We start from the raw sequence: 26,337 nt of genomic DNA, 5'->3' as shown, positions 1-26,337 counted from the left end.
TTTTATTTCCTACTAAAGATGTATCGGAAGTTGTCTAAGTTAGAACACTCGGAAATAAAACAACTTCTTACAGAAGCTAATATAGATGTTGCAAAGCATTACGCAACAAACAAAAAAGCACTCGCTGACTTCATTAAAGACTATAATGGTGCAATAAGTTATGATAGAATTCATGAGTTCATAAAGCCGCAACGCGGCGAGGACGAAGTCCATGCAATAGCATTTCCTTTAAATGACGTTGCTATTGACTTATATCATAGACGTTCAGTACCTCATGAAGTAAGAAGAGAGATGTTTGACATAACAAATGCGAACGTTGGTCATACTCGTAAAGCTCTTTCGCATGAAGTAAGAAGAGAGATGTTTGACATAACAAATGCGAACGTTGGTGAAACAAGAAGAAGAGACGACACACTGAAACAACAGAGAAGAGAGATGTTTAAGAGCGCTATAGAACAAGTTCGCAAAGCTAACGATGTCATTCGTTCCATTGACGACAAACCAAAAGAAGGTGAGAGATGGTTAAAGAAAGATGAAGAGAATAGGAAGAGAAATGTGAAGTCAGGCAATAGACTCATTGACTTTAACATCGAAGCTTTAGATGAACCAAACAGAGACTACTTACACAAACATTTCGGTAAGGTTTTCATGAGACTCTTAGAGAAAATTAAAATAAACTCACAACAGAGATGGATGGTATGTTATAAACTTGGTGGAAAGTATGAATGTTCTACGTTAAACCTCAATAATATTGGAACATTACTACATCAGCTCTTGAAGGAGAACTTTATATCAGAGATAGAAGCAAATGCCGCAGGTATTGTTGAAATGCACTATGACTTCTTCTTGACAAACATAAAGAATCTTACCGAAATAAAGATGTATGATTTAACAGAATATGAAGGCTTAACGATGTCAGATGTAAAGAAAGGCAAACCAAAAAAGAGACCATATAGAGATGAAAGCACACTGACAAATGACCAGAAAGCCATTTTGGAAGCTCTTAAGCAAACAGGAAACCCAGCACTTATAGAAAGCTTTTGGAAAGATAATGGTGAAAAGAAGTTTTATAAGAAGAGAAGCGGTCAGTTCTGGAAGTATCTTTGCACATTACCTATAAATCTTGAACGCTACCAAATCTTCAATGAACTGAACAAAAGAACTGCAACACTTATGACAGAGGACAATTGTTTCGTTTATGCTTGCATTCAGGCTGGAGTAAATGAAGAAACTATTGACCACATGAGAGAAGTCATTCGTGTTAGAGACTTTCCTCAAAGTAAAGTACAAGAAATTTCTGACGCAACAGGTATATCATTTAATGTTACCATTGGTTATTTCAATGACTCAAGACATAATGAAATAAAGAGATATATACCAAAAGAATGCGAAACTGTTAGAACTATTGACTTACTTCTTGTTGAAGACCACTACATGCTAAATGAAAGATTACCAATGACAACATACTTCATTCGAAACTATAAAGAAATTCTCAAAGCTTGTGGTGGAATGAACATTGAGAAACAGATGAAGATTTATACAAAGAGAGAAGATAAATATGTAGTTCGTTATGATAGAACAACACCGTTATGGGATGTTATGAAAACATTGTGGGAGTGCAAATATTTCGAACCTATTTCTTATGGAGAACTTTTCACATATACTACTGACTTATATAAACAGAACCTTGCACCATTTAAAGATTTGACATATGCTCCAAAGTATTGTGTACAACTGAAGAAGAAAGCAGAGTCAAAAGAAGTAAATAAAGCTAAATGTAAATTCATACCTGAGCACGTTTTCTTTGCTGACTTTGAGTGTAGTACGGATGGCTTTCATAAAGCTTTTAACATCTGTTATGACAGTGAAGATGGTTCAGTTAGTGAAAGCATTTGGGGTCAAAACTGTGCAACAGAATTTTTGGAAAGACTTCCTGACAAGAGTTTAATATATTTCCATAACCTCAGTTATGACATAAACTTCATCTTAAGACACATGACAGAAGTGAAAGGAACTCCCATCATTAAAGGTTCACGAACAATGCAAATAACTGGCTTATATAAAGGACGGGCAATTATTATAAAAGACTCTTACAGTGTTATAAATAAGAAGCTTAAACTATTTCCTGCTATGTTTAACTTACAAACAGGACCGAAAGAAGTATTTCCATATAACTACTACAGCAGTGTTTTGTTAGCAAATGACAACAGAACTGGTGTCATTTCTGAAGCATGTAAGTTTATCCATGATGCAGATACATTTATGAAGAACATAGATTCCATCAAAGGTTGCAGAATAGATGAAAACCACTTCGACTTAGAAAAATATAGCACGTTTTACTGCAAACAAGATGTAAGAATTTTAAGAGAAGGTTTTGTAAAGTTCCGCAATGACTTATTGAAAGAGTTTGATTTAAACGTTTATGACTACGTTAGTATTTGTTCTATTGCTAACAAATTGTTTGAGAACAGAGTATACTTCCCGAATGGAAATCTTTATGACCTCTCAAATAAACCAAGAGAATTTATTTCGAGATGCATTCAAGGTGGAAGATGTATGTTGTCAGATAACATGAAACAAAAGAGCAAAAAGAAACTCATTGCTGACTTCGACACTGTTTCATTATATCCTTCAGCTATAGCAAGACTTTATACTTTAGAAGGTATTCCAAAAGTATTGAAGGATGAGATGTTAAGCACAGAGTATCTCATGAGACATTTATTCGATGATGACCAAAAGGAACCCATTGGTGAAAAGTTTATGTCTGGCTTCTTTGTTCTCATTAAGATAACAGAGATTGGTATACCCAGACACTTTCATTTAATAGTTTGCGACCCTGAACTAAATCCAGAACTTAACGTTCCAAGAAGTTCAAACACTTGCTGTCTCATGTATGTTGACCATATAACATTACAAGACCTCATAAAATATCAAGGTGTCAAATGTGAAGTGTTGCAAGGATACTATTACGATGGAAACAGAGATATGAGAATAAGAGATGAAGTAAAGAAGTTGTTTGAGTTAAGGTTAAAGTATAAGAAAGAAGAAAACCCCTTACAAGAAATTATAAAACTCATTCTGAACAGCATTTATGGCAAAACTATTCTATCTCCTATTGAGTCAAAAATAACCATAGTAAATGACAAAGATGCTATAAGATATGCTATAAGAAATTACAACCATATAGTGAAGTTCGAAGGTTTGGATGGTTCAGATAAAACTATTTTCAAGCTAACGAAAAGCATTTGCAGACACTTTAACTTCTGTCCACTTGGTGTTAATATTCTGTCTATGTCAAAACGTATTATGAATGAAGTATTCTGTACTGCAGAGGACATGGGACTTCAAATCTTTTACCAGGATACCGACAGTATGCACTTATATAATGAAGACATCCCAAAGCTTGCAGCAGAGTTTAAGAAGAGATATGGTCGCGAACTTATAGGAAAGAACCTTGGTCAATTTCATAGCGACTTTGCAGAAATAACACCTGGAAAACAAAGTTTAGCTTATAAAAGTATTTTCTGTGGAAAGAAGACCTACATAGACTTACTCACTAACGATTTAAATGAAGTTGCATTTCACTGCAGAATGAAAGGCGTGAAGCAAGATGTTATTGCTTTAACCGCTAATGAAATGTTTCCTGAAGCTATACAATGCTATTACAATGAAGATAAGAACATTCACATACCTGTTGGAACATATGACAAAGACTCTGAGTTCAGTTTAATGAAACTTTACAAAGCACTTCATGATGGTCAAGAGATTGCATTCGACTTATGTAAGTCATGTCAACCTTGCTTTGCTGAAAAGTTCAACTTCTCAATAACGACTAAAACAAGCTTTATTCGTAAGTTGAAGTTCTGAGGTCATGGGCTTCGCCCTTGCCGCTAGCGGCTTATTTTTGTCAGCAATGAGGTCATGAATGAGGTCATGAATGAGGTCATTCGTGATAAAAATAAAGCTAGCGTAGATTTTACAATACTGCGATGGTAGAGTTTAAGAGTTGTGCTTCAATGTAGAGACAGTCCTTCCCATCTGGAGGCAAGAACACTGGACATTTATGGTCATGAGTGGAGTACATGTCTATCCAAAACTCACGATTGAAGCCAGTTAATTTATAGTATTTAGGGTTAGGAAGTGGTGAAGTTCTTGTATGACCAATGAACTCATTTTCAACGCCTTTGGCTATATTAGAGTAAAGTATTGCTTGCTTTCTATCCCAAATGCCAGGTGTTACAATCTTTGAAAATTCATTTTTCCTCGGAAGCATTGCATCATAATTGAAAACATTCTTGAAATCATCACTTGGTTCGGAGATTTGAAATCTTATACGTAATGGATTTTCTTTCTCTTTAGCGACTTCATTGAATGGTGAGAATACAATGAATTGACAGTCATGAGTTCCATCTTCATTTTCATTAAATTCATAATGAAAGTCTATAAGTTGTGGCTGACTACCTTCTTCTTTCAGTTGTGCAAGAAACTCACGTAAAGGCTGTAAAGTTTGTACTTCAATGTTGAACTTTTTCTCGAACATCTCATTAAATGAAATCATACATTGCAACAATGTTGTATCGTCTTTAAAGTATTTGTATATGTGAATGTTTTGGGCGCTTAAAGACTGTTCGTCATTTTCTATCTCGACTTGAAGTATAAAGTCAACCTTTCTGAAAGCACGTGTTATATACATAGATGTTATGCCAATGTACTTCTCTTCATTTATGTTCACAATCCAGTCTGTTGGAAACTTAAACGTTACTCTGTTCCCCTTTATTTTGACGTCAGGGTTTTCACTACTGAACGCAACAGATAAAGGTATTTGTCTATACATTTAGTTCGGATAAAAATAAACCATTTACTCTTTCTTTGCTTCAGCTTCTTCTCTAGCTTTCTTTGCCAGCAAACGTGGGTTCTTTTGTCTTCCAGCAGCTAATGCAGCAAGTTGTTTTTCACTAAGTTTTCTCTTTGGTCTCTCTGGCTTTTGTTCTTGTTTTTGTTCCTTCAGTTCGGATAAAATTTGCTCACGAATTTCTTTCTTCAATGCTTCAACATCTATGACACCTTGGGTCTTGTCCGTAGGGCTTGTCTGAGTCATTTGATTGCAGATAAAAAAAAAAATTAAAACTTTAACCGATGTAAAATGAGCTTGTCAAAATCAGAGCGAGAGTCTATTATATTAAATGACGCAAGAGGAATACAACATCCTTTCTATTACGTAAGTCAGAGTAAAGATGGTAAAATATACGTAAGAAAAAGAAAGGTACCATTAGCGAATGCAGAGAGCGACAACATTAAGGTGCATGGCAAGGGTGAAGTCCATGAAGTCCATATAAAACCTTCTGTTCAAACTGAGCCACCAAAAGAACAAGAAGAAAAGAAGCCAGATGTACTTTCAATAACGAACCAAGAGCTTATTGCAAAGTTCGTGAATTTCATTGAAAAACAAACCGAGTCAAAGAACCCTGACCCGCCAGTGAAAGAAGTTGAGACAAAAGAGAATGTACAGTTCATTGAAAATGTCAAGAAACAACTTCCACCACGAATGCCAAGAAGAAGAGTGAGAATAATGAAGTAAATAGATATTTTTATCTGAAGTAAATACATGCAGAACGAACAGCTAAACGAATTTACTCCAGCAGAGCATATTCATCAGATTCGCTCATATTTCGATATCATAGACAATGCAGTTCAAATTGGTGACACTAATAGAAAATATTCTGACGCAAAGATTCCATCACAACCTGGAACTGCTAAAGATAACACATGGGTAACATTCAATCTCTCACCTCCTGGTGAAAATATGTTGGACCTTTACAATACATTCATTACGTATAAAATGGAAGGTCAATTTATTGTAGATAAAGAAATTGGTTCAGGTTCCAATAAAACAAACCCACCAGGATTTTGGATTGGTTTCGATGACGCTTTCTATGCAGTTGCTGGATATCAAATCCTTGCAAATGGTCGTATCGTATATTCTCAAGACAACGCAAGAGAAGAAGCATATATAACTTCAAACTCACAAACTACCGAACAAATAAAGAAAGTAGATGTTTTCTCAAAGACTCGACATGAAGATGTATGGAGTCATTCGGGAACATGCAGAACAGGACAAATTGTTAGTGGTCCAATTACAGCAGGAAAATCATTTGATTTTAAGCTTCGTTTAAGAATTCCTGTTAAAGTTTTTACCATTAGAAGCTATAAGATTTATTCCAGCTTTTGCAGGAAACATTCAGCTTAAAGTAAAGTTCAGTAGCGACGCCTTACAATGCACATCTATATCTGTAAATGATATCATTGCTTTCAATCCAACTCTTAAAGTTGCATTTGCTTCAGATTCAAATCCACCGACAAATAAATTTGTTCCATGGAATGAACCATTCACTATGATAACGAAGGCAGTAGAAGCTAGTGGAACAGTTACTATTACAACTGTAACCCAGCAACTATTTCGAACAAAGATGGATTTTAATGAATGTTTCATTCATCCAAAGTCATTCTCTTTAGACCCTAACATTTATACAGAACTTGTAGAACATTATACAAACGAGGCTTTATGTTTTCCTGTTAAAGTTATGGATTGGATTCCTATGGACGGTTCATTCTCAAAGAATACAGATAGTTCAAGTGCAACATTTACAGCAGCTTATACGCCTATTAATGTTAAAAGTATTTGGGCACTATTTAGAAAGAAAGACAACTATTATGTTAATTTTGAGAACCCTAAGTTTAAATATCTTCAGCTTTCCATGGGAGCTTATGGAAATATGCCTGCAGAACCTGAAAAATCATATGGACCTGTATTTTATGAAATGGTTGCGAACGCTTGCAATACAAACAATGATATGATAGGATTTAATGAAGATGTTATGAGGTCATTGGTGGATGATGGTAGTGTGGAACATAAATGGGATAGCTATGACAACACACATTTCTTATGTGGTTTTCCAACAGAAGTGGACTTTTGCTTCCAACAAGGTCAAACATCTACTGCTCCAATAACATACAAATTGTCTGTTAAAGGACCTATTGAACTAGCAACTGAAAACGTACCAAAGCCACTTATTGGATTTATGAGGGATTGTTGCTTTGCAATACAAGTAAGACAGTCAGGCATACCAATAATAAGACTTGACGACTATAACTTAGCAACTGACGACAGTGAGGAATAAAGGATGAACGTTTATTTTTAAAGCTTATAAATGAGTTCTTCATCAAGCTCTCGTGAACCTTCACCATCTGTGAAACAAACTTTACCAAACGATTATGGAGCACCTATTGAATATTTCTTACGAGCTGCACAATGGCAAAGAGCAGTTTCACCAAGGTTAGGTGTTCCACCAGCTCCTGTCAAAAATAGCATTTGGTCAAGTCCTTATATAAGATATGGTCTCCCACTAGGTTTGCTAGCTACAGCAGGAGCAGTAATGATGTTGAAAAGAAATAAAGCAAATGTTATAAATAATACTGAAGTAGCTGAATTTGAACAAACTCCGACACCATCGCCAAAACCAACGTCAAAACCAACGCCTTCACAAACAACACCTTCAATGACTCCTGAACCTATGGAAGTACAAACTCCTGTTCAAAAGTCAACTCCTAAACCGACTCCAACATTTAAACCAGAACCTACTCCTCAAATAAATCGTAAAACTCCTGCGTTTCCTTACTGAAAAAATAACGTTATTTTTATTTTATTTGAACATTTTTATTTGATTGAAATGACGACTAAAGTCACTGAAGCAATGAAACAAAAGTTTTTGGTAGAATACATTAAATCAGGAACTATTCCAGAAGGTTTTTACATTCATACTATGAAGGATGGTAGAGTTCAGTTTAGAAAGATAAAGCAACCATTAGATAAAGAAGGAATTTTGAGAAAGATTAAACTTCATGAGGACAACATTGCTGAACTTAAGAAGAAGTTAGAAGAGTTGGAGAAAGGAAGAGAGTTATAAAGTAATGAATTCAAGTGGGTGAAAAAACAGGTGAGAAAACAGGTGATATCTCACCACTTCACCTAAATTTATTTTTGCGCTATGTTTTCATACGTGTGAGGGTGGTGATATCATTAATTTTTAAGTTTATTTTTATATAAATGACAGAACAAAAATATAACATATCTACTCAACAGGAATGAGACCCTTACTGACTATGTATTCGTTTAATGCTTGATGAAAACAATGGTACATATTATCGTATGGGTATACACAGCGTCTGTTTCCATCGTCGTCGTATATGTAGAACTCAAATCCAGTCCAACCTTCTTTTGTACAATATGTAGCTTTATTTAAGTATGCATTTATGTAGATAAGGCAATTTTCTTCATCGCTCCAGAAATAATTTTTGTTCTTTGTTGAAATAGTTTTCGTTCCTCTGCGACCATAAGGAATGTATGCAATGAACTTTGCGTCATAAGGGATTGTAATATATTCAGGGTTTCTTTCATCGTCAATGGGTCTGTCTTTGTTAAAATGCATGTTTCTCAGTTTTACTTGAGTTTTGAATAGTTCACGGAAACGTTCTGGGAAAGAGTCATAGTAAATGTAGTCGGACATGTCTTTGTAATGAAATAAAAAATTTAAAAAAATAAAAATAAGGTTATTTTTTATTTAGTGAGGACGGTAGTGAAGTCGTTAGTGAGTTCGTTAGTGAAGTCGTTAGTGAAGTCGTTTATGTGTCAGATGGTTTTGTAAATATTTAAGGTTAAGTTGGTGTTACGGTTGTGTTGTAAAATATACGTTACCGGTTTCGTAAAGTATCAAAACCGCTAAGTGGTGTACGGAGGCGCGCAGTGCCACAGTACACGACTTAGGGATACTAACTAACGTAAGTGATCTTTCTTTGGCTCAGAACGAGATTTCTCCATATGGTTCCATAGAATCGAGTTCATTGTTGGAAAATATTCCAGTTCATGATGCAGATATACTCAAATCGATCGATCTAACAGATAAAGATACAATGATCACTAAGTTTATTAATGAAAAAAGAGAAAAAATTATGGCATTATTTAATGAAACATTAAATCATCCAGATTTTAATTCATCCACTCCAATTCAAACTAATTTTGAGCAAGCCGATACAAATCAAGGTTCAGATGCTCCAATTCGCTCCGAAAATTCAAATATTGCAGACTCTACAGATTTAGAACCAGAAAATCAAAACCATCCTTCTACAAATCAAATGTCTAGTAATCTAGAACATAAGCTGGACCTTCTTGATCATATTGAAAAACAATTATCGAAAATGCGCTCGTTATTGGGAATTCTTCCTACTACAAATGCTATTGTTGGGCCGTCAAAACAAGTTTCAGTTAATAGCAAGCAAAATTCTGAAAAAAATAAGAAAAAATCTTCCATAACAACAAAATCAAACAATAAAAAACAAAATTCATCCGACAATCCTCCTAAATGTAAAGCTCCTATTTCGGAAAGGATTCTCAGCGATAATAACTTATATTTTCAAGTTCATCGAAAGAGATCGAAAAGCAAACGTTCCACATCTACAGAGAAAAAGAATTGATATATGAAGTCTAATTCCTTTTATAACTACTATATTTTTATTCTTATGACTAAAAAATAATATATTATTTAACAATTTTCATTTTTTTCTTTTAACAATTTCGTTTTATTTCCATTTATTGTTAAATGATTTTTAGCATACACCTTTCTTTGTTCATCTTCTAAATACAATTTATTTTTTCTTAGATATAATTCTATTCATTCAATTCGATCGTCATTTTTCAGTACATGATCGTAATTTTCAATTATTGATCGCGATTTTACTTCAGAATTTGTTCGCAATATTGCTTATCAAAATTATATCTCTATTCTCTCATTTCTGTTTAGTCAATATCATTACACTCCTATTGTCTAATAACATGCTATTAATTTTCTTAAAATTAAAAAAAATATCAACTTTTAAAAACAGAAACTTAACATCCTTAGGTCAATGGATTTTGATGTGAGATACATTTAATCTGTTTTTCTTTTTTTTATTTTAAATAATTGAATATTTATAGTTGTTATGGGTCTTACATCATGTAAAACGAATTTTCTTAAAGTAAATTTACTTTTTCTTCAATCTTTCTTACATATTTATTAAAAAAAAATTATCCAAAAAAAGATGTTTTAGAATGAAAAAAAATAGAAAAATCTTCATTTATAGTCTTTCTTGAATCTATACGTTTTGATTTTTTTCTTTTTTAAAAAATTCAATTTCTAGAAAAATCGAGAAAAAATCATTTTCTTCTATTTTTTAGGACGCCATACCCATTGAAATCTCCTCTCAGGACGCCATAAACTATTCAATTATGGTGTAAACTTCTCAAAAATTGAATAGTTTACATCAGGGCGCCTTAGGACGCCAAACCTTTACGCGCCCCTTATTATTTATTATAATTTCTTTTGCTTTTCACCCATTACCAATTTAAAAAATCAAATTATTTTAATAATGCATTTGACCCATTACCATATTTTTCTAATATGCCAAATTTTTCGAAATTATTTTTTGAAATAAAATGAAACCATGATTAAGTTTCAATGATCCGATATTCATATGCTAATATTAGCAAACCTGTAAAATCAAATACAGTTAAAGTCTCTGAGAATAAGTACACTTTTGAGTATCCATGTGAAAGTACATTTGATTGTACAGATTATATCATCCATCTTCCTCGTGGCACATACAAATTTGAGTTGTATGGTGCATCCGGAGGAAGTTCTCAAGGTAATGTTTCTTCATATCGATTTCCAACTGATCAATGTATCTTAGATGAAACAGTTCATAATGTTGGAGGCAACACAATCTGTCTTCGAAAACCAAATGTTGGTGGTGCTGGTGCATATATTAGTGGCATCATCACCTTAAACAAAGATATTATTTCATATGCTACTATTGGTGGCAAAGGACAATTTAAATCTAAAATACAACAAAAGGGTAATGATGTTATATACGAAAACGATAAAAACAGTTTGACAGAAAAGTGACAACTTTACGTGTCAAAAATATAAAAAGTGATATTTTATTCATCATTATCTTCTTCATAATTTATTTCATATTCTTCGTCTTACCAACAAAAGATGGGAATGTGAACAATTGCGGGCAATTTTTAGCCATTTTGGCTTGGAACTAGAGCCTGCGAGGTACATGGATAGTATCAGTACCTCACAGGCTCTAGTTCTCTATATGGCGCCGAGAAATTTTGGTGAAATGTGGTCGCATTTCACCAAAATTTTTTCGGCGCCATAGGATGAATTGGAGGGTGAGAGATATTATTTCATACAATACTACTCTCACCCTCCAATTCCCAGCCAAAATGGCTAAAAATTGCCCGCAATGTGAACAATTGCGGGCAATTTTTAGCCATTTTGGCTTGGAACTAGAGCCTGCGAGGTACATGGATAGTATCAGTACCTCACAGGCTCTAGTTCTCTATATGGCGCCGAGAAATTTTGGTGAAATGTGGTCGCATTTCACCAAAATTTTTTCGGCGCCATAGGATGAATTGGAGGGTGAGAGATATTATTTCATACAATACTACTCTCACCCTCCAATTCCCAGCCAAAATGGCTAAAAATTGCCCGCAATGTGAACAATTGCGGGCAATTTTTAGCCATTTTGGCTTGGAACTAGAGCCTGCGAGGTACATGGATAGTATCAGTACCTCACAGGCTCTAGTTCTCTATATGGCGCCGAGAAATTTTGGTGAAATGTGGTCGCATTTCACCAAAATTTTTTCGGCGCCATAGGATGAATTGGAGGGTGAGAGATATTATTTCATACAATACTACTCTCACCCTCCAATTCCCAGCCAAAATGGCTAAAAATTGCCCGCAATGTGAACAATTGCGGGCAATTTTTAGCCATTTTGGCTTGGAACTAGAGCCTGCGAGGTACATGGATAGTATCAGTACCTCACAGGCTCTAGTTCTCTATATGGCGCCGAGAAATTTTGGTGAAATGTGGTCGCATTTCACCAAAATTTTTTCGGCGCCATAGGATGAATTGGAGGGTGAGAGATATTATTTCATACAATACTACTCTCACCCTCCAATTCCCAGCCAAAATGGCTAAAAATTGCCCGCAATGTGAACAATTGCGGGCAATTTTTAGCCATTTTGGCTTGGAACTAGAGCCTGCGAGGTACATGGATAGTATCAGTACCTCACAGGCTCTAGTTCTCTATATGGCGCCGAGAAATTTTGGTGAAATGTGGTCGCATTTCACCAAAATTTTTTCGGCGCCATAGGATGAATTGGAGGGTGAGAGATATTATTTCATACAATACTACTCTCACCCTCCAATTCCCAGCCAAAATGGCTAAAAATTGCCCGCAATGTGAACAATTGCGGGCAATTTTTAGCCATTTTGGCTTGGAACTAGAGCTTGCGAGGTACATGGATAGTATCAGTACCTCACAGGCTCTAGTTCTCTATATGGCGCCGAGAAATTTTGGTGAAATGTGGTCGCATTTCACCAAAATTTTTTCGGCGCCATAGGATGAATTGGAGGGTGAGAGATATTATTTCATACAATACTACTCTCACCCTCAATTTTAATTACTTAAACTCATTCTATTTTTTTGACATGTAAATGTCACTTTTACTGAGATCTGACACAATGTCAGATCTCTTTTTTTCGTATATAAGAATGACGCTTGCTATTTAAAAAATAATATGATTGAGGGTGGATATGGCGGTGGAGGTTATGCATCCAATTATTTTGGTAATGATGAATTTTATGGCTCGGGTTCCGGTGGTGGTCAAACCGCTGTCAAATTTGAAGTGAATGATCTTTGGCACCGAGTTATTGTGAGCGGTGCTGGAGGTGGCTGTGATGATAATTTTGGAACGTTTAACAGTGATAATGACGGATCTGGAGGTGCAGGAGGTATTATTGGTCAAGGATGGTTTTTAAGTGGTGTATATAATTTTAGTTATTTAGCAAATTCTACATCAGGATTCAGTTTTGGTTATGGCGAATCAGCTCAAAAACTTAAATCTTTGAATCCAAAAGGAGTTCAGACCTGTAGCGGTGACAGTGATCGAGCAGGAGCTGGTTCTGGATGGTTTGGTGGTTTTGAAAGCCACAATGGACAAAGTGGTTCAGGAGGAGGAAGTTCATGGGTTTTATCTAAAGATGCTATTATTCCTCAAGGAAAGATTGAAGCATTTGATTCATTCTACCAAAGCATTGGAAAATATGAATATGCATTTACAAATTCAGATTATCTTTTTGATCATATTTTCCATACCTCCGGTGTTTGGGAAGGCAATGGTAAACTTATTATCACTATCCTCAACCACTGTATTTTTAATACAAAATTCCTTTGTTATCGACTCCATATTTTTAATTTATTTTTATTTTCCATTTCAATCTACGAAAGTTAAAAACATTAAGCAATAAATGAATATTATAATAAACAAATTTATTAAGTGACAATATAATAATTCGAAATGTTGCTAACATACTATATATATATAAGTTTTTGGCTTTAGTTGACAATTTCATCTTTATTTGCAGGATTTTATATTATTTCGAATTGTCATGAAACAATAGAAAGAATAATTTTTATTTAATTTTATATAAAGTTGGCATTGAATAAATGAACATACGTAAAAATGGATAAGAAATTGATTCTCCTGGAGAACAATAGCATTTAATTTGATTTTGATTAACAGTCATTTGAGTATTACATTCAAAATTGACAAAAAATGTTAATGTATTTGATTCACTTGATTGTTGATTTTCAATATTTGTTATATTCGCATTTGCAGCTAAATTATCATAGTATGAATGTGATAAAGTTATTTGTCGACTATCAGAATAAAATACCGCTCCTTCGCCAAGATCCCCAAGAAATGAACAATAATCAAAACTTAAATTTCCTGCAGAGTAAATGGTTGCATATAAACCATCTTCTTGATAATTTTTCAAAATATTACAATGGTCCATGGAAAATATAGTATTGTAATTATAGAAAATTTGGCAATGAGTAGTTGCATGATTTTCTTCAAAGTTGGAATAGTTAACCGTATTGATACTTGGAGAGTTTGTCGAAAAACATGCAGATTCTACAGCTAGGTTTTTACTATAATTCATTGACGATATAATCAATTTCCCCTTTAAATGAAAATTGGTTCCTGTTGTGCCAATATTACATGAAAGAGAACCTTCTAAATCATAGTTTAGATTCGTTTGTGAATCTTTAATCAAATCTATGCATGAATGACTTCCAGCATTGGTCGAAGAACATGAAGAAGTGCAGTATCGATGCTGCACAATTGAACATTCTCCTTGAACATAAATTGCCCCACCTTGGGAACATCTGCATCGTGTGAATGTACATTCAGAATGGACAACTTTCAAATTATGTGTTGAAATATATAAAGGTGACCATAAGTTATAGAAAATGCATTTATATATGTAGAATCCACCCTTGTAAAAATCAATTGATGGATTAATTTGTTCAGTGCAATATTCCTTATTAGGAGAATCATTAAAAAATAATTCCCACAGACTTTCAGGAGCACCATCATTATGATAGATTAAGGGTTTCGTTTTGCTAAAATTGTCACTTTTATAGCATATTTGTTTTTGGATGTTTTGCGAAACCAAAAAAAAAAACTATGATATACAATGTGTGTGTAAAGAAAATACTTTATTTACTAGTTAAAAAATCATTTGGTATTGATCAAGTTATTTTTTCTGGATAAGATATTATATGGATAATTGGATAGAAAATACAATTATATAATCTTGTACCTGGTTTAATTAAGCTAATTGTCATCAGAAACTTGTAATTTTTATGAATTTCAGATTTTCTTTTCATTACTGCTTTTCTTAATAGGTCAAGTTCTTATTTACGTTATAAAGTATGATATTTACAAATATCAAGTTATCATGTTTTTTGAGAAATTATGAGAAACAAACAAAAATGAAAAAGATAGGAATAGCAATGAATAGTGATGTGGGTATAGAAAATGTAAGAGATATAAATGCAAAGCAATCAGTATTTAGGACATTGACCATAGATTTCGAAAAAAAAATGCTGCATATTGAGCGAAAACTATGATTATATTATAAGGCAAAAAACCTAGACATGCAATATTACAATAATCATATTAATTTCAAATCAAAACTTTTTTTTTCATAATATGCTATCAAATGAAAAGATAAACAATTTGCATAATGTGTTCATTTTATAATCTTATTTCCTCATTGTCTAAAGAAAGAAAAAGTATTATTTGTTTAAATCACATTATAAATTTAAGGTAATGGTGCATCGGGAGGAAGTTCTCAAGGTAATGTTTCTTCATATCGATTTCCAACTGATCAATGTATCTTAGATGAAACAGTTCATAATGTTGGAGGCAACACTATCTGTCTTCGAAAACCAAATGTTGGTGGTGCTGGTGCATATATTAGTGGCATCATCACCTTAAACAAAGATATTATTTCATATGCCACTATTGGTGGCAAAGGTCAATTTAAATATAAAATCCAACAAAGTAATAATGATGATTGCTATTTAAAAAATAATATGATTGAAGGTGGATATGGTGGTGGAGGTTATTCCTCTAATTTTTTTTATTCCGATTCTGATTTTGGATCTGGTTCCGGAGGCGGTCAAACCGCCGTCAAATTTGATGTGAATGATCTTTGGCACCGAGTTATTGTGAGTGGTACTGGAGGTGGCAGTGATGATAAAGATGGAACATATGGCGATTTTAATGATGGATCAGGCGGTGCAGGAGGTATTATTGGTCAAGGATGGTTTTCAAGTGGTATATATAATTTTAATTATACGGCAAATTCTACATCAGGATTCAGTTTTGGTTATGGCGAATCAGTCCAAAAATATAAATCTTTGAATCCAAAAGGAGTTCAATCATATTATGGTGGTTCAGATCGTGCCGGTGCCGGCTCTGGATGGTTTGGTGGCTTTGCAAGTCATGATAGTAATGCAGGTTCAGGAGGAGGAAGTTCATGGGTTTTATCTAAAGATGCTATTATTCCTCAAGGAAAGATTGAAGCATTTGATTCATTCTACCAAAGCATTGGAAAATATGAGTATGCATTTACAAAATCAGATTATCTTTTTGATCATATTTTCCGTACCTCCGGTGTTTGGGAAGGCAATGGTAAACTTATTATCACTATCCTCAACCACTGTATTTTTAATACAAAATTCCTTTGTTATCGACTTCATGCTATTGATTATTTCCTAATATTTCTTTTAGTGAACGATAGTTAAAAATATTAAATTTTAAAATTCTATTTTCCCCAACTTTTGAATCTGCAGGTAATCCCAACAGTTAGAAATTGCTTTGAACAAAGTTAACTAGGAATTTGGTGAGATGGCGAGTTTTCGGCGAACAAATTAGTAATGAAGATTTGCACTTTTTTAAACATATTTTATCATACATTCAAACGGTAGTAACGCTATAGTAAACGTATTATTACTACCATCAGCCATTTACATTTTGTAAAATTTTAAAAAAACATAAGTATATTTTAATAAACTATTATACTATTTCAAATATAATAAACAAAAAGTTAATTGAAAAATTCATAAAATAACAATAGTTGATACTTACTTTTGGAAGCGGATTGAAATGAATAATGGAAGGATCAGAATCATGTGATGAAAGACTTAATTCTAAAGACGGCAAATTTTTATTTTGAATATTAACATATTCTAATACTTCCATTCTATAAAATTGAAAACCAATTCTTTTAACATTCGGATGAATTAAAATAAATTTTACCATAGAACTACCACATAATGCACTATCTGCAATGAATTCAACAAAATTTGGAATGATTAAATATGTTTCTCCATGATTACCTGGATAAACAATCAAAGTTTTCAAATTTGATGAATAGACAATACCATCAACATCAGTAAAATATGGATTTTCTTTATCAACATAAATAGCTTTCATATATTTACCATTGTCAAAAGGATTATCTATTAATTTTGTTACACTTTTTGGAATTGTAAAATACTCAACTTGAGTCCCCGTAAGTAACCCATCATCAAATATTTGGACTTTATCATCAAAGTAACATTTATTAACTGCGAATATGATTGGAAAGGACTAATTGTTGTTGATGTAAAACCCTTTAGATATAATTTTTTTGCATTTTGGTTCTGGGTTAGAACAGGAAGTTCGCCCGAACCTATTACTGTATAACAATCTTCCTCGCCACAATTTTCAAATCTCGGATTAGAAATTTTTCAGAAAAATTAAATTTTCCTATTTTGGAATAAAAAAGTGACAAAATATTTTATGATTCTGTAACAAAAAAATATTTATTCTAATTTGAAATTGAGGGCATATTAAATTTGGTTGAATGTGTTTATACGATCTGAAAAATTAAATATTCTCCAAACAAAAACATTTCAGTATAAATACAAAGGTAATAGTTATCACGAATCTAATGCATATCACATTGAATTAACTAGAGGATACTATTCGTTCGAATTATGGGGATGTTCATCTACAGTGAACAATCCTCCATCAAATGGTGCCTATGTTAAAGGATATATATTTCTAACTTCGACCAAAGAATTTTATCTCCATGTTTGTCATAAAGGAGAACATGGAATGTTAAATTATTCATATGGTGGTGGAGGACCTGGCCAATTTGGTGGTGGTGGAGCTACTGATATCAGACTTCTTCCAGGAGAATACGATAACTTTACATCATTGAAAAGTCGAATTATCGTTGCAGCTGGTGCTGGGGCTACTGATTCAAACGATCTAGGAGGTCCCGGAGGAACTATTGAAGGATTTAATAGCCATGGGAATTACGGAAAAGGTGGAACCCAAATATCTGGAGGACAAGGTGATAGTAGCGGCAAATTTGGAAAAGGAGGTGGAAATCCTAATCGGATTGATGCTTCAGGAAATGCTGGAGGAGGCTCAGGATATTTTGGAGGAGGCACATCTACTATTGCTAATGATTATGGCGGTGGTGGGGGTAGTAGTTTCATCAGTGGTTATCCAGGGTGTATCGCCATAGCCGAAGATTCAACAGAAAATTCAATAAAATTTCGAACTGGTGATTTCGCATCAATTCATTATTCAGGCCTTAAATTTGAAGAACCATTAATGATCAATGGCAAATCTGAGATGCCTTCACCAAATGGAACTATAGAAATTGGGCATTTTGGAAATGGTTTTATCATGATTAAAAAATTTTATTCAAATACTTTTTCTTGTTTTCATAATATTTACAGATTTTCACTCTTTTCATTAATTCTAGGATTTTCAACTGATTCATAAAATCAAAGTCAAGTTATGAAAATATTGTCAATAAAAATATAGACAATTCAGATGTAACAATAAACTTTGTTATATATAAAAAATATTCACAAGGGCAAAACCACCACAAAAACGATTATTTTGCATTCAATCCGCGTAATGTAGTCAAGAATGAATGTATTGAAACAATAATTATGCCAAAAACACATAGATATCACAAAAAAGTGGTTTGCACAATCAAGTATAAATATGAGAATTTTTATTCATAAATTTAAAAGATTGATAAAGTATCAGAGAAGATTTTATTGAGCTGATTTATTTGTTGCTGCATTTCGCTCTGTGAAAGTTTTGAGTATTTCTCGTAGAAAGGTGTGTAAAACATGCATTCGATTGGATATTCGAACATCGAATCATCTTCACATCCTGTGAATGAACAAACAACATCTCTTGTTTCATTCATATCGATATTTATTCCATAAATGAAGAACCAGTACTTTCTCATCCATTCCGATCTTTGAACAATGCGATGACAGTAACAAAAAGAAAATCTTGGCAATGAGAAGATTCTTTCGATTTCGAAATATTTTTTGTTTTCAACAAATCTCTTGTATCCAATTTTCACAATCTTCGAGTGAATATTTACACATGATTTCTCTTTTTCTTTCTTCATTTCGTTCAGTTTCAACTTAGAGAATGATTTATTTTCGACAATCTTTCTTGAGTTTATTTCTACGTTCATTGAGAAATCAGCGAATGAGACATCATTGATATCATCAAATTTAACTAAGTATCTTCTTTCGAAATACACATATATCCAATTGTTTTCTTCGAGATTCCTCTCTATCAAGTTTTCTATTGCATTTCTTGTTGAAATATCGTCAAATGAGAACTCTATATTTTCTATTTTGTATTGAATATTCATTTTCAAGTCATCAACAATGAATTTCATTGCATCTTGTAAAATATCATTTTCAAACGATTTACAGAACATCGTGACAATGAAAATGTTTTGAGAATAATAAGTTGGAACTAGAGATACTAAGAAATTTTTGTTTTTTGAGTACAAATATCTTGACAAAACTTTTGGGAAGTATAAATACTGCAAATTTGGTTTTTGATTTATCTCTGTACTCTCGAGATGATTCAACTCTACTGAGAATCTCTTTCCTTTCATGAAGTGCTTCAATGAAATTTCTTTCTTGTATTGGAACTCCATATTTTGTTTTTACTCTGAATTTCCTCCATTCATTGCATCAAAAACCGTTTTAATCCACCCATCATATTTGCATTCTTCTTTTAGATAAATAAAATCAGGATGATATATTATTAAAATATATTAAGTTTTGTGTAACATTTTTCTTGAAGTTCTTCTGATCTTTTCTCATTATCGAATCTGTCAAGTTAGTTTTATGGATGGAACAAAGAATTTAATAGAATCTTAACCTTTTAAAATATGTAACATTAATTAAGCAAATGTTTTCTTTGACAAAAGTTCATATTAATTTCAAATCAAAACTTTTTTTTGATATATCAATTTTCAAAACGAGAAGATAAACAATTTGCATAATTTGTTCATTTTATAATCTTATTGCCTCAATGTCTAAAGAAATTAAAAGTCGATTTTCTTTAATTCAAAATACATATTTAAAATGCTATGATCCGATATTCATATGCTAATATTAGCAAACCTGTAAAATCAAATACAGTTAAAGTCTCTGAGAATAAGTACACTTTTGAGTATCCATGTGAAAGTACATTTGATTGTACAGATTATATCATCCATCTTCCTCGTGGCACATACAAATTTGAGTTGTATGGTGCATCCGGAGGAAGTTCTCAAGGTAATGTTTCTTCATATCGATTTCCAACTGATCAATGTATCTTAGATGAAACAGTTCATAATGTTGGAGGCAACACTATCTGTCTTCGAAAACCAAATGTTGGTGGTGCTGGTGCATATATTAGTGGCATCATCACCTTAAACAAAGATATTATTTCATATGCCACTATTGGTGGCAAAGGTCAATTTAAATATAAAATCCGAAAAAGGCATGAAGATGATTGTTATTTGAAAAATAATATGATTGAAGGTGGATATGGTGGTGGAGGTTATGCCTCTAATTATTTTTATTCCGATTCTGATTTTGGATCTGGTTCCGGAGGCGGTCAAACCGCCGTCAAATTTGATGTGAATGATCTTTGGCACCGAGTTATTGTGAGCGGTGCTGGCGGCGGATGCGATGATAATAATGGAATTTATAACAGTGAAAATGATGGTGCAGGCGGTGCAGGAGGTGTTGTTGGCCAAGGATGGTTTTTCATGAATAAATATATATTTGCCCGCGTTATTTTTAATATTGAATTTGAAATAAATTTTGTCAAAAAATATTGAGTTTATTTATTATTTATAAGCCAGAAAAAGTATCAACCAACCCTTAAATGTACTCATTTTTAAGTGTTGCCTTTCCACTCAAAATGTGACTAATGTTAGATTATTTTTAGCTCATTCAGTTTTTGATTTTGATTGCAATTGTAATGGTTTAATACAACTCGTGTTTAAAACGCATTTGTAGATGGAACCAATAAATTTTTCAAAACTTTCAAATAGTGAATGCAATATTATATCATATAAAAGCTCAATGTAACAATTCAAAAAGGAAAATTTCATCATTTTTAAGAGTATGAGATATAAATATGTCATTATTTTAGAACTGTAAAGCTAAAAGAATCAATAGAGAGTGCATATATAGCAAATGATTATGGTTACAAAATGACCGTGGCCAAAAATTATCGAATTTGTGATTTTCAATATTAGTAGAATCGATTTCATAACAAAATTCTTTTGACAGTCTTGGAAAAGACAGGGTATATGATTTGTATATAGGATTATTGATTGTTCCTGTAATTGTACGTTGAAAATCAAAATAACAAGAATTGCATGTGACATTGTTACCAAAATAATTTGAGTTTTTGAGTACATTACCTTGAAAACTGCAGTCATTAGCAATAACACTGGAATTTCCTTCTTCCCAGATAACAAAATTTCCAGAATTTTTCACGAGATTACAACTTTCAAATCTGTAATTTATTATCTCAAAATTCAGAATATAAACTACACTATATCCGATATCATTCTGAGTATTATTATAAAATGTGCTCAATTGAATTAAAGAATTCTTTGATTGATTTTCAAATCTAGAAATACCGTAATGATGATTAAAAGTATTCGAAATATTTATAGAATCAAATTTTATTTCTCCTTTTTGACAATACAAAGTTCCTACACCTTGACCATCTCCATTGTTATCAAATGAAGATTCTAATATAAAATTTCGACTTGGTTCTGAAACATCGATGAAACAACAAACTCCCAAAGATAATTCTTCACCAAGTTTTGATCTAAAATAGCATATTTTGTTTTGGATACACTCACCTTCAGAAGAAAAGCTGAGTGTTCCTCCATTATTTGTATTAGAACAAGAAGATAAAATCGATTCTTCTAATAGAAGCTTTGTTGCAACCTTTGCAGAAGAAATATTTATTGCAGAATTGATTAATTCTATGAATGTGCTCTGTAATATGTAAAAACTTATATTCTGGGTGCATATTCGAAGATTTTTCCCTCTTATTACATGATAATAGATAAATACATTTAAGTTATTTATTTCAAATCTTCTGAAAAATTCGATATTTATTCACAAAAACATTTAATTTTGATTACCATGGAAGCAATTACTACGAATCAAATCCTTATCGAATTGAGTTAAGTAGCGGATTTTATTCGTTTGAATTATGGGGATGCTCTTCTGCATTCACTTCATCAAATGGTGCATATGTAAAAGGATATATTAGGCTTTCTTCAACTCGAGAATTTTATCTCCATGTTTGTCATCAAGGTGAGTATCATATGTCACAGTATTCATATGGTGGTGGAGGTCCTGGACAATATGGTGGAGGAGGTGCCACTGATATAAGACTTCTTTCAGGCAATTACGATAACTTTACATCATTGAAAAGTCGTATTATTGTTGCGGCTGGTGCAGGAGCTCAAGATTCTAATGATTTAGGTGGTCCAGGAGGATCTCTTGATGGATTCAATAGTACTAAAAACTATGGAAAAGGTGGAAGTCAAAAATCAGGTGGACAAGGTACTGTTAGCGGAAAATTCGGTAAAGGAGGGGAAAATCCGAACAGAATAGGCGATGAAGGGAATGGCGCAGGAGGTTCAGGTTATTTTGGTGGAGGATCGTCAACTAATGCCAAAGATTATGGTGGTGGTGGAGGAAGTAGTTTCATCAGTGGATATCCAGGATGTGTTGCGATAACAGAAGATTCTACAGAAAATTCGATCAAATTTCGAACAGGTGATTTCACATCAATTCACTATTCAGGATTAAAATTCGAAGATCCTATTATGATTGATGGAAAAAGTCAAATGCCATCACCAAATGGTACTAATGAAACAGGTCATTCTGGCAATGGATTTATACGAATTATTAAATATCCTATTCTTTCTAACACATGTATTCAGAATATTTACCACTTTAATTTATTTTCATTTATTCTAGAATTTTCAATCTTTTTCATGTCCGCTGATTCATAACATCATAAATGATTGTTTTTTATCCAAAATTGAACAAGTAACAACATTTGGCAACTGGATAGATGCTAAAATTCTCTCTTACCAAAACTGTTCCCATATTTGAAGAATCAAAAAGAAAAATATGTGTACACATATATTGAATTTGGTTTCTTTGAATCAATCAAGAGATTCCTACGTTAAGAGATAAATAGCGCTCGTTTCTCCATTTTTGAAGTAGTGACATTTAAGTTTTACTAAGCAACAAAATCATAAAACTTTGTTTGACTTCGAAACTTCCCATTAACCTCAATTAACCATCTAACACATTAATTTCTGTAGATTATCTGAACTATTCAAAGCCAACGAAAAGAATATATGAATTTGAATACATGGGTAGTAACTACTATGAATCAAAACCATATCATATCGAATTACCTGAAGGATATTACTTATTTGAATTATGGGGATGCTCATCTGCATTCTATCCTCAAGATCCAGTAACTTATCCTTCAACTAATGGAGCGTATGCTCAAGGTCATATATTACTGCATTCAAATTTTGAATTTTATCTTCATGTTTGTCATAAAGGAGAATTTCAAATGCTTAATTATTCGTATGGTGGTGGAGGTCCAGGACAACTTGGTGGAGGAGGTGCCACTGATATCAGACTTCTTCCAGGTAATTACGATAACTATACATCATTAAAAAGTCGCATTATCGTTGCCGCTGGTGCAGGTGCTTCAGACACCAGTGATGTCGGAGGTCCAGGTGGAACAATTGAAGGATTCAATAGTAAAAGAGATTATGGTAAAGGTGGAACTCAAACATCTGGAGGTCAAGGAAATATAGATGGATCTTTTGGAAAAGGAGGAGGAAATCCAAATAGAATTGATGTATTAGGAAATGGATCTGGAGGTTCATGATATTTTGGTGGAGGATCATCAACAATAATCAATGATTATGGTGGTGGTGGAGGAAGTAGTTTCATCAGTGGTTATCCAGGATGTGTTGCGATAACAGAAGATTCAACAGAGAATTCGATCAAATTTCGAACAGGTGAATTCACATCAATTCACTATTCAGGATTAAAATTCGAAGATCCTATTATGATCAATGGCAAATCTGAGATGCCTTCACCCAATAGATCAATAGAAATTGGACATTTTGGTAATGGATTTATAAGGATAACTTTATTATCTGTATATGCTTATTCATGTATTCATGTTTCTAAGTTATCATTAATTTTTGAATCTTCAATTTTTATATTTTCAAAATGATGATTGTAATGTTTAAAATGATACAGCAAATGTTGTTTATTTTTTATATTCTTTCGTTATACGATGACAGCAATTCTATTATACTTTTTGATCACTTCACTTTATTAATAAATCCATTTAGATTATCTTTATATGCTTATCTATTTTGATATTTATATATAATACTAGAATTTTCAATCTTCATAGTAAATAATGAAGGATATTTCTAAAATGCTTATTATCCTTCTTTCTGTTGAATCATTTAGTTGAAAGTTCAAATTTGAGAAGCCAAATTAAAATCCTTAAAAGGAAATTATAAAATTTGCAAGATTTACTTTGAACTAATAGCTTAAATCTTTAATTTTCCATACAACAAAACTTTCAACGAATTAATTTTTTCAGTTTTACTGAACAATTCAAAACCAGCCAAAAAACATTTAATTTTGAATTCAAAGGTAACAACTACTACGAATCAAATCCTTATCCTATTGAATTAATTAAAGGATATTATTCTTTTGAATTATGGGGATGTTCATCTGCATCCCATCCTCAAGATCAAGTGAATAACCCATCATCAAATGGATCATATGCGAAAGGCTATATTTTTCTAGAATCATCAAGAGAATTTTATCTTCATGTTTGTCACAAAGGAGAATATGGTATGTCAAATTATTCATATGGTGGTGGAGGTCCAGGACAACTTGGTGGAGGAGGTGCCACTGATATCAGACTTCTTCCAGGTAATTACGATAACTATACATCATTAAAAAGTCGCATTATCGTTGCCGCTGGTGCAGGTGCTTCAGACACCAGTGATGTCGGAGGTCCAGGTGGAACAATTGAAGGATTCAATAGTAAAAGAGATTATGGTAAAGGTGGAACTCAAACATCTGGAGGTCAAGGAAATATAGATGGATCTTTTGGAAAAGGAGGGGAAAATCCGAATCGTATAGATGGCACTGGTAATGGTGCTGGCGGTTCAGGATATTTTGGTGGTGGCTCATTGACTAATGCTAATGATTGTGGCGGTGGTGGAGGAAGTAGCTTTATAAGTGGTTATCCAGGATGTGTTGCCATAACTGGGGACTCAACAGAGAATTTAATAAAATTTCGAACCGGCTATTTCAAATCAATTCATTACTCAGGACTGAAATTCGAAGATCCAATTATGATAAACGGAAAATCTGAGATGCCATCACCAAATGGTTCCATTGAAACAGGTCATTCTGGCAATGGATATATTCGAATAACCTCCTTTTCATTGTGTGTTAATTCAAGTATTCAAAACATTTATCATTTTTATTTATTATTTTTATTAATTTTTGAATCATCAATTTTCATATTATGTAATTAGAATATATAATTATGTATGGTCTTTGCCATATAAATTTTAGACTTTACCGATAGCCTTCGTTTGGCCGGACGAGTAGGGGTAATTTTAGCTAAAAGTGACACGCCCGTGAAGTGTGTGATTACCGATCGGTAATTTCGACAGTTTAGAATTTAAAATTTTTTATGGAACTGTTGCGAGTTTCATAAAGAATTTAAGGAATATAAAAAAAAAAAAAAAAAAAAAAAAAAGGTAGTGGGGCTTCCAGGCACTTCGTGCCTTCTAGCCCTGAAGATGTTTAGTATAAATGAAGTCTTAGAGGACAAACATGACTATGAGTTTTGATATGACAAGATAGAATATGAGAGAGGTCCTATAAACCGGAGAAAGTGTTATATAAACATCTGTCATATTACTCAGAATATTATACAGAATTCAATAAAAATATATTTTAGGTGAAGAGGTGAGATTTCACCTGTTTTTTCACCTCATTTTTCACCTCTTGAATTTTCATGAATTTCATCGTAAAGACTTTGTCAAGATTTCATCGTAAAGACTTTGTCAAAACTTCATCGTAAAGACTTTGTCAAGACTTCTTCGTAAAGACTTTGTTAAGACTTCTTCGTAAAATCAGACAAAAATAATGTTTAGGTGAAGAGGTGAGATTTCACCTGTTTTTTCACCTCATTTCTCACCTCTTGAATTTTCATGAAATTTACACCAAAAATATATTTTAGGTGAAGAGGTGAGATTTCACCTGTTTTTTCACCTAATTTTTCACCCTCTTGAATTTTCATGAAATTTACACCAAAAATATATTTTAGGTGAAGAGGTGAGATTTCACCTGTTTTTTCACCTAATTTTTCACCCTCTTGAATTTTCATGAAA

The 26,337-nt window shown here is 32.9% G+C and overlaps 17 protein-coding genes across 17 annotated transcripts, besides 10 other annotated features; 14 read left to right on the top strand and 3 right to left on the bottom strand.

The window, feature by feature from the left end:
• Positions 1–8,832: part of a mobile genetic element that runs on past the window's edge.
• Positions 19–734, top strand: TVAGG3_0637220 (organellar and viral DNA polymerase type B; the record flags this gene model as incomplete). The annotated part of the gene is made up of 1 exon (XM_051241087.1): positions 19–734. A coding segment is annotated over one exon (716 nt), but the record flags the coding sequence as incomplete, so codon positions are not given.
• Positions 1,600–3,867, top strand: TVAGG3_0637210 (organellar and viral DNA polymerase type B; the record flags this gene model as incomplete). Its single annotated transcript, XM_051241086.1, has 1 exon — positions 1,600–3,867. The coding sequence occupies one exon, from the start codon at positions 1,600–1,602 to the stop codon at positions 3,865–3,867; it is 2,268 nt and encodes a 755-aa protein (XP_051087673.1).
• On the bottom strand, positions 3,977–4,834 carry TVAGG3_0637200 (uncharacterized protein; the record flags this gene model as incomplete). Its single annotated transcript, XM_051241085.1, has 1 exon — positions 3,977–4,834. The coding sequence occupies one exon, from the start codon at positions 4,832–4,834 to the stop codon at positions 3,977–3,979; it is 858 nt and encodes a 285-aa protein (XP_051087672.1).
• TVAGG3_0637190 (uncharacterized protein) lies at positions 4,859–5,098 on the bottom strand (the record flags this gene model as incomplete). The annotated part of the gene is made up of 1 exon (XM_051241084.1): positions 4,859–5,098. The coding sequence occupies one exon, from the start codon at positions 5,096–5,098 to the stop codon at positions 4,859–4,861; it is 240 nt and encodes a 79-aa protein (XP_051087671.1).
• TVAGG3_0637180 (uncharacterized protein) lies at positions 5,144–5,578 on the top strand (the record flags this gene model as incomplete). Its single annotated transcript, XM_051241083.1, has 1 exon — positions 5,144–5,578. One exon carries the CDS (start codon positions 5,144–5,146, stop codon positions 5,576–5,578), a length of 435 nt encoding a protein of 144 aa, XP_051087670.1.
• On the top strand, positions 5,606–6,089 carry TVAGG3_0637170 (uncharacterized protein; the record flags this gene model as incomplete). The annotated part of the gene is made up of 1 exon (XM_051241082.1): positions 5,606–6,089. A coding segment is annotated over one exon (484 nt), but the record flags the coding sequence as incomplete, so codon positions are not given.
• TVAGG3_0637160 (uncharacterized protein) lies at positions 6,201–7,178 on the top strand (the record flags this gene model as incomplete). The annotated part of the gene is made up of 1 exon (XM_051241081.1): positions 6,201–7,178. A coding segment is annotated over one exon (978 nt), but the record flags the coding sequence as incomplete, so codon positions are not given.
• Positions 7,209–7,679, top strand: TVAGG3_0637150 (repellent protein 1 family; the record flags this gene model as incomplete). The annotated part of the gene is made up of 1 exon (XM_051241080.1): positions 7,209–7,679. The coding sequence occupies one exon, from the start codon at positions 7,209–7,211 to the stop codon at positions 7,677–7,679; it is 471 nt and encodes a 156-aa protein (XP_051087667.1).
• Positions 8,833–10,389: a mobile genetic element.
• On the top strand, positions 9,007–9,528 carry TVAGG3_0637130 (MULE transposase domain-containing protein; the record flags this gene model as incomplete). The annotated part of the gene is made up of 1 exon (XM_001314818.1): positions 9,007–9,528. One exon carries the CDS (start codon positions 9,007–9,009, stop codon positions 9,526–9,528), a length of 522 nt encoding a protein of 173 aa, XP_001314853.1.
• Positions 10,390–10,934: 545 nt separating the features above from the next.
• Positions 10,935–11,013: a mobile genetic element.
• A 120-nt stretch (positions 11,014–11,133) lies between these two features.
• Positions 11,134–11,242: a mobile genetic element.
• Positions 11,243–11,383: 141 nt separating this feature from the next.
• Positions 11,384–11,492: a mobile genetic element.
• Positions 11,493–11,633: 141 nt separating this feature from the next.
• Positions 11,634–11,742: a mobile genetic element.
• Positions 11,743–11,883: 141 nt separating this feature from the next.
• Positions 11,884–11,992: a mobile genetic element.
• A 141-nt stretch (positions 11,993–12,133) lies between these two features.
• Positions 12,134–12,242: a mobile genetic element.
• Positions 12,243–12,659: 417 nt separating this feature from the next.
• TVAGG3_0637050 (glycine-rich protein family) lies at positions 12,660–14,601 on the top strand (the record flags this gene model as incomplete). Its single annotated transcript, XM_001300781.1, has 1 exon — positions 12,684–13,397. One exon carries the CDS (start codon positions 12,684–12,686, stop codon positions 13,395–13,397), a length of 714 nt encoding a protein of 237 aa, XP_001300782.1.
• Positions 14,602–15,550: 949 nt separating this feature from the next.
• On the top strand, positions 15,551–15,983 carry TVAGG3_0637040 (glycine-rich protein family; the record flags this gene model as incomplete). The annotated part of the gene is made up of 1 exon (XM_001300782.2): positions 15,551–15,983. A coding segment is annotated over one exon (433 nt), but the record flags the coding sequence as incomplete, so codon positions are not given.
• A 1,638-nt stretch (positions 15,984–17,621) lies between these two features.
• On the top strand, positions 17,622–18,302 carry TVAGG3_0637030 (glycine-rich protein family; the record flags this gene model as incomplete). The annotated part of the gene is made up of 1 exon (XM_001300783.2): positions 17,622–18,302. The coding sequence occupies one exon, from the start codon at positions 17,622–17,624 to the stop codon at positions 18,300–18,302; it is 681 nt and encodes a 226-aa protein (XP_001300784.1).
• Positions 18,303–18,552: 250 nt separating this feature from the next.
• TVAGG3_0637020 (uncharacterized protein) lies at positions 18,553–19,497 on the bottom strand (the record flags this gene model as incomplete). Its single annotated transcript, XM_001300784.1, has 1 exon — positions 18,553–19,497. One exon carries the CDS (start codon positions 19,495–19,497, stop codon positions 18,553–18,555), a length of 945 nt encoding a protein of 314 aa, XP_001300785.1.
• Positions 19,498–19,935: 438 nt separating this feature from the next.
• Positions 19,936–20,673, top strand: TVAGG3_0637010 (glycine-rich protein family; the record flags this gene model as incomplete). The annotated part of the gene is made up of 1 exon (XM_001300785.1): positions 19,936–20,673. One exon carries the CDS (start codon positions 19,936–19,938, stop codon positions 20,671–20,673), a length of 738 nt encoding a protein of 245 aa, XP_001300786.1.
• A 1,515-nt stretch (positions 20,674–22,188) lies between these two features.
• Positions 22,189–22,884, top strand: TVAGG3_0637000 (glycine-rich protein family; the record flags this gene model as incomplete). The annotated part of the gene is made up of 1 exon (XM_001300786.1): positions 22,189–22,884. The coding sequence occupies one exon, from the start codon at positions 22,189–22,191 to the stop codon at positions 22,882–22,884; it is 696 nt and encodes a 231-aa protein (XP_001300787.1).
• Positions 22,885–23,252: 368 nt separating this feature from the next.
• On the top strand, positions 23,253–24,133 carry TVAGG3_0636990 (glycine-rich protein family; the record flags this gene model as incomplete). The annotated part of the gene is made up of 1 exon (XM_001300787.2): positions 23,253–23,786. One exon carries the CDS (start codon positions 23,253–23,255, stop codon positions 23,784–23,786), a length of 534 nt encoding a protein of 177 aa, XP_001300788.1.
• A 647-nt stretch (positions 24,134–24,780) lies between these two features.
• Positions 24,781–25,473, top strand: TVAGG3_0636980 (glycine-rich protein family; the record flags this gene model as incomplete). The annotated part of the gene is made up of 1 exon (XM_001300788.1): positions 24,781–25,473. One exon carries the CDS (start codon positions 24,781–24,783, stop codon positions 25,471–25,473), a length of 693 nt encoding a protein of 230 aa, XP_001300789.1.
• Positions 25,474–25,543: 70 nt separating this feature from the next.
• Positions 25,544–25,676: a mobile genetic element.
• Positions 25,675–26,337: part of a mobile genetic element that runs on past the window's edge.

This window comes from Trichomonas vaginalis, chromosome III (assembly GCF_026262505.1).
Source record: "Trichomonas vaginalis G3 chromosome III, whole genome shotgun sequence".
NCBI lineage: Eukaryota > Parabasalia > Trichomonadida > Trichomonadidae > Trichomonas > Trichomonas vaginalis.
Note: the sequence above shows the minus strand (reverse complement) of the source record. Positions and strands in the feature narration are given on the sequence as shown.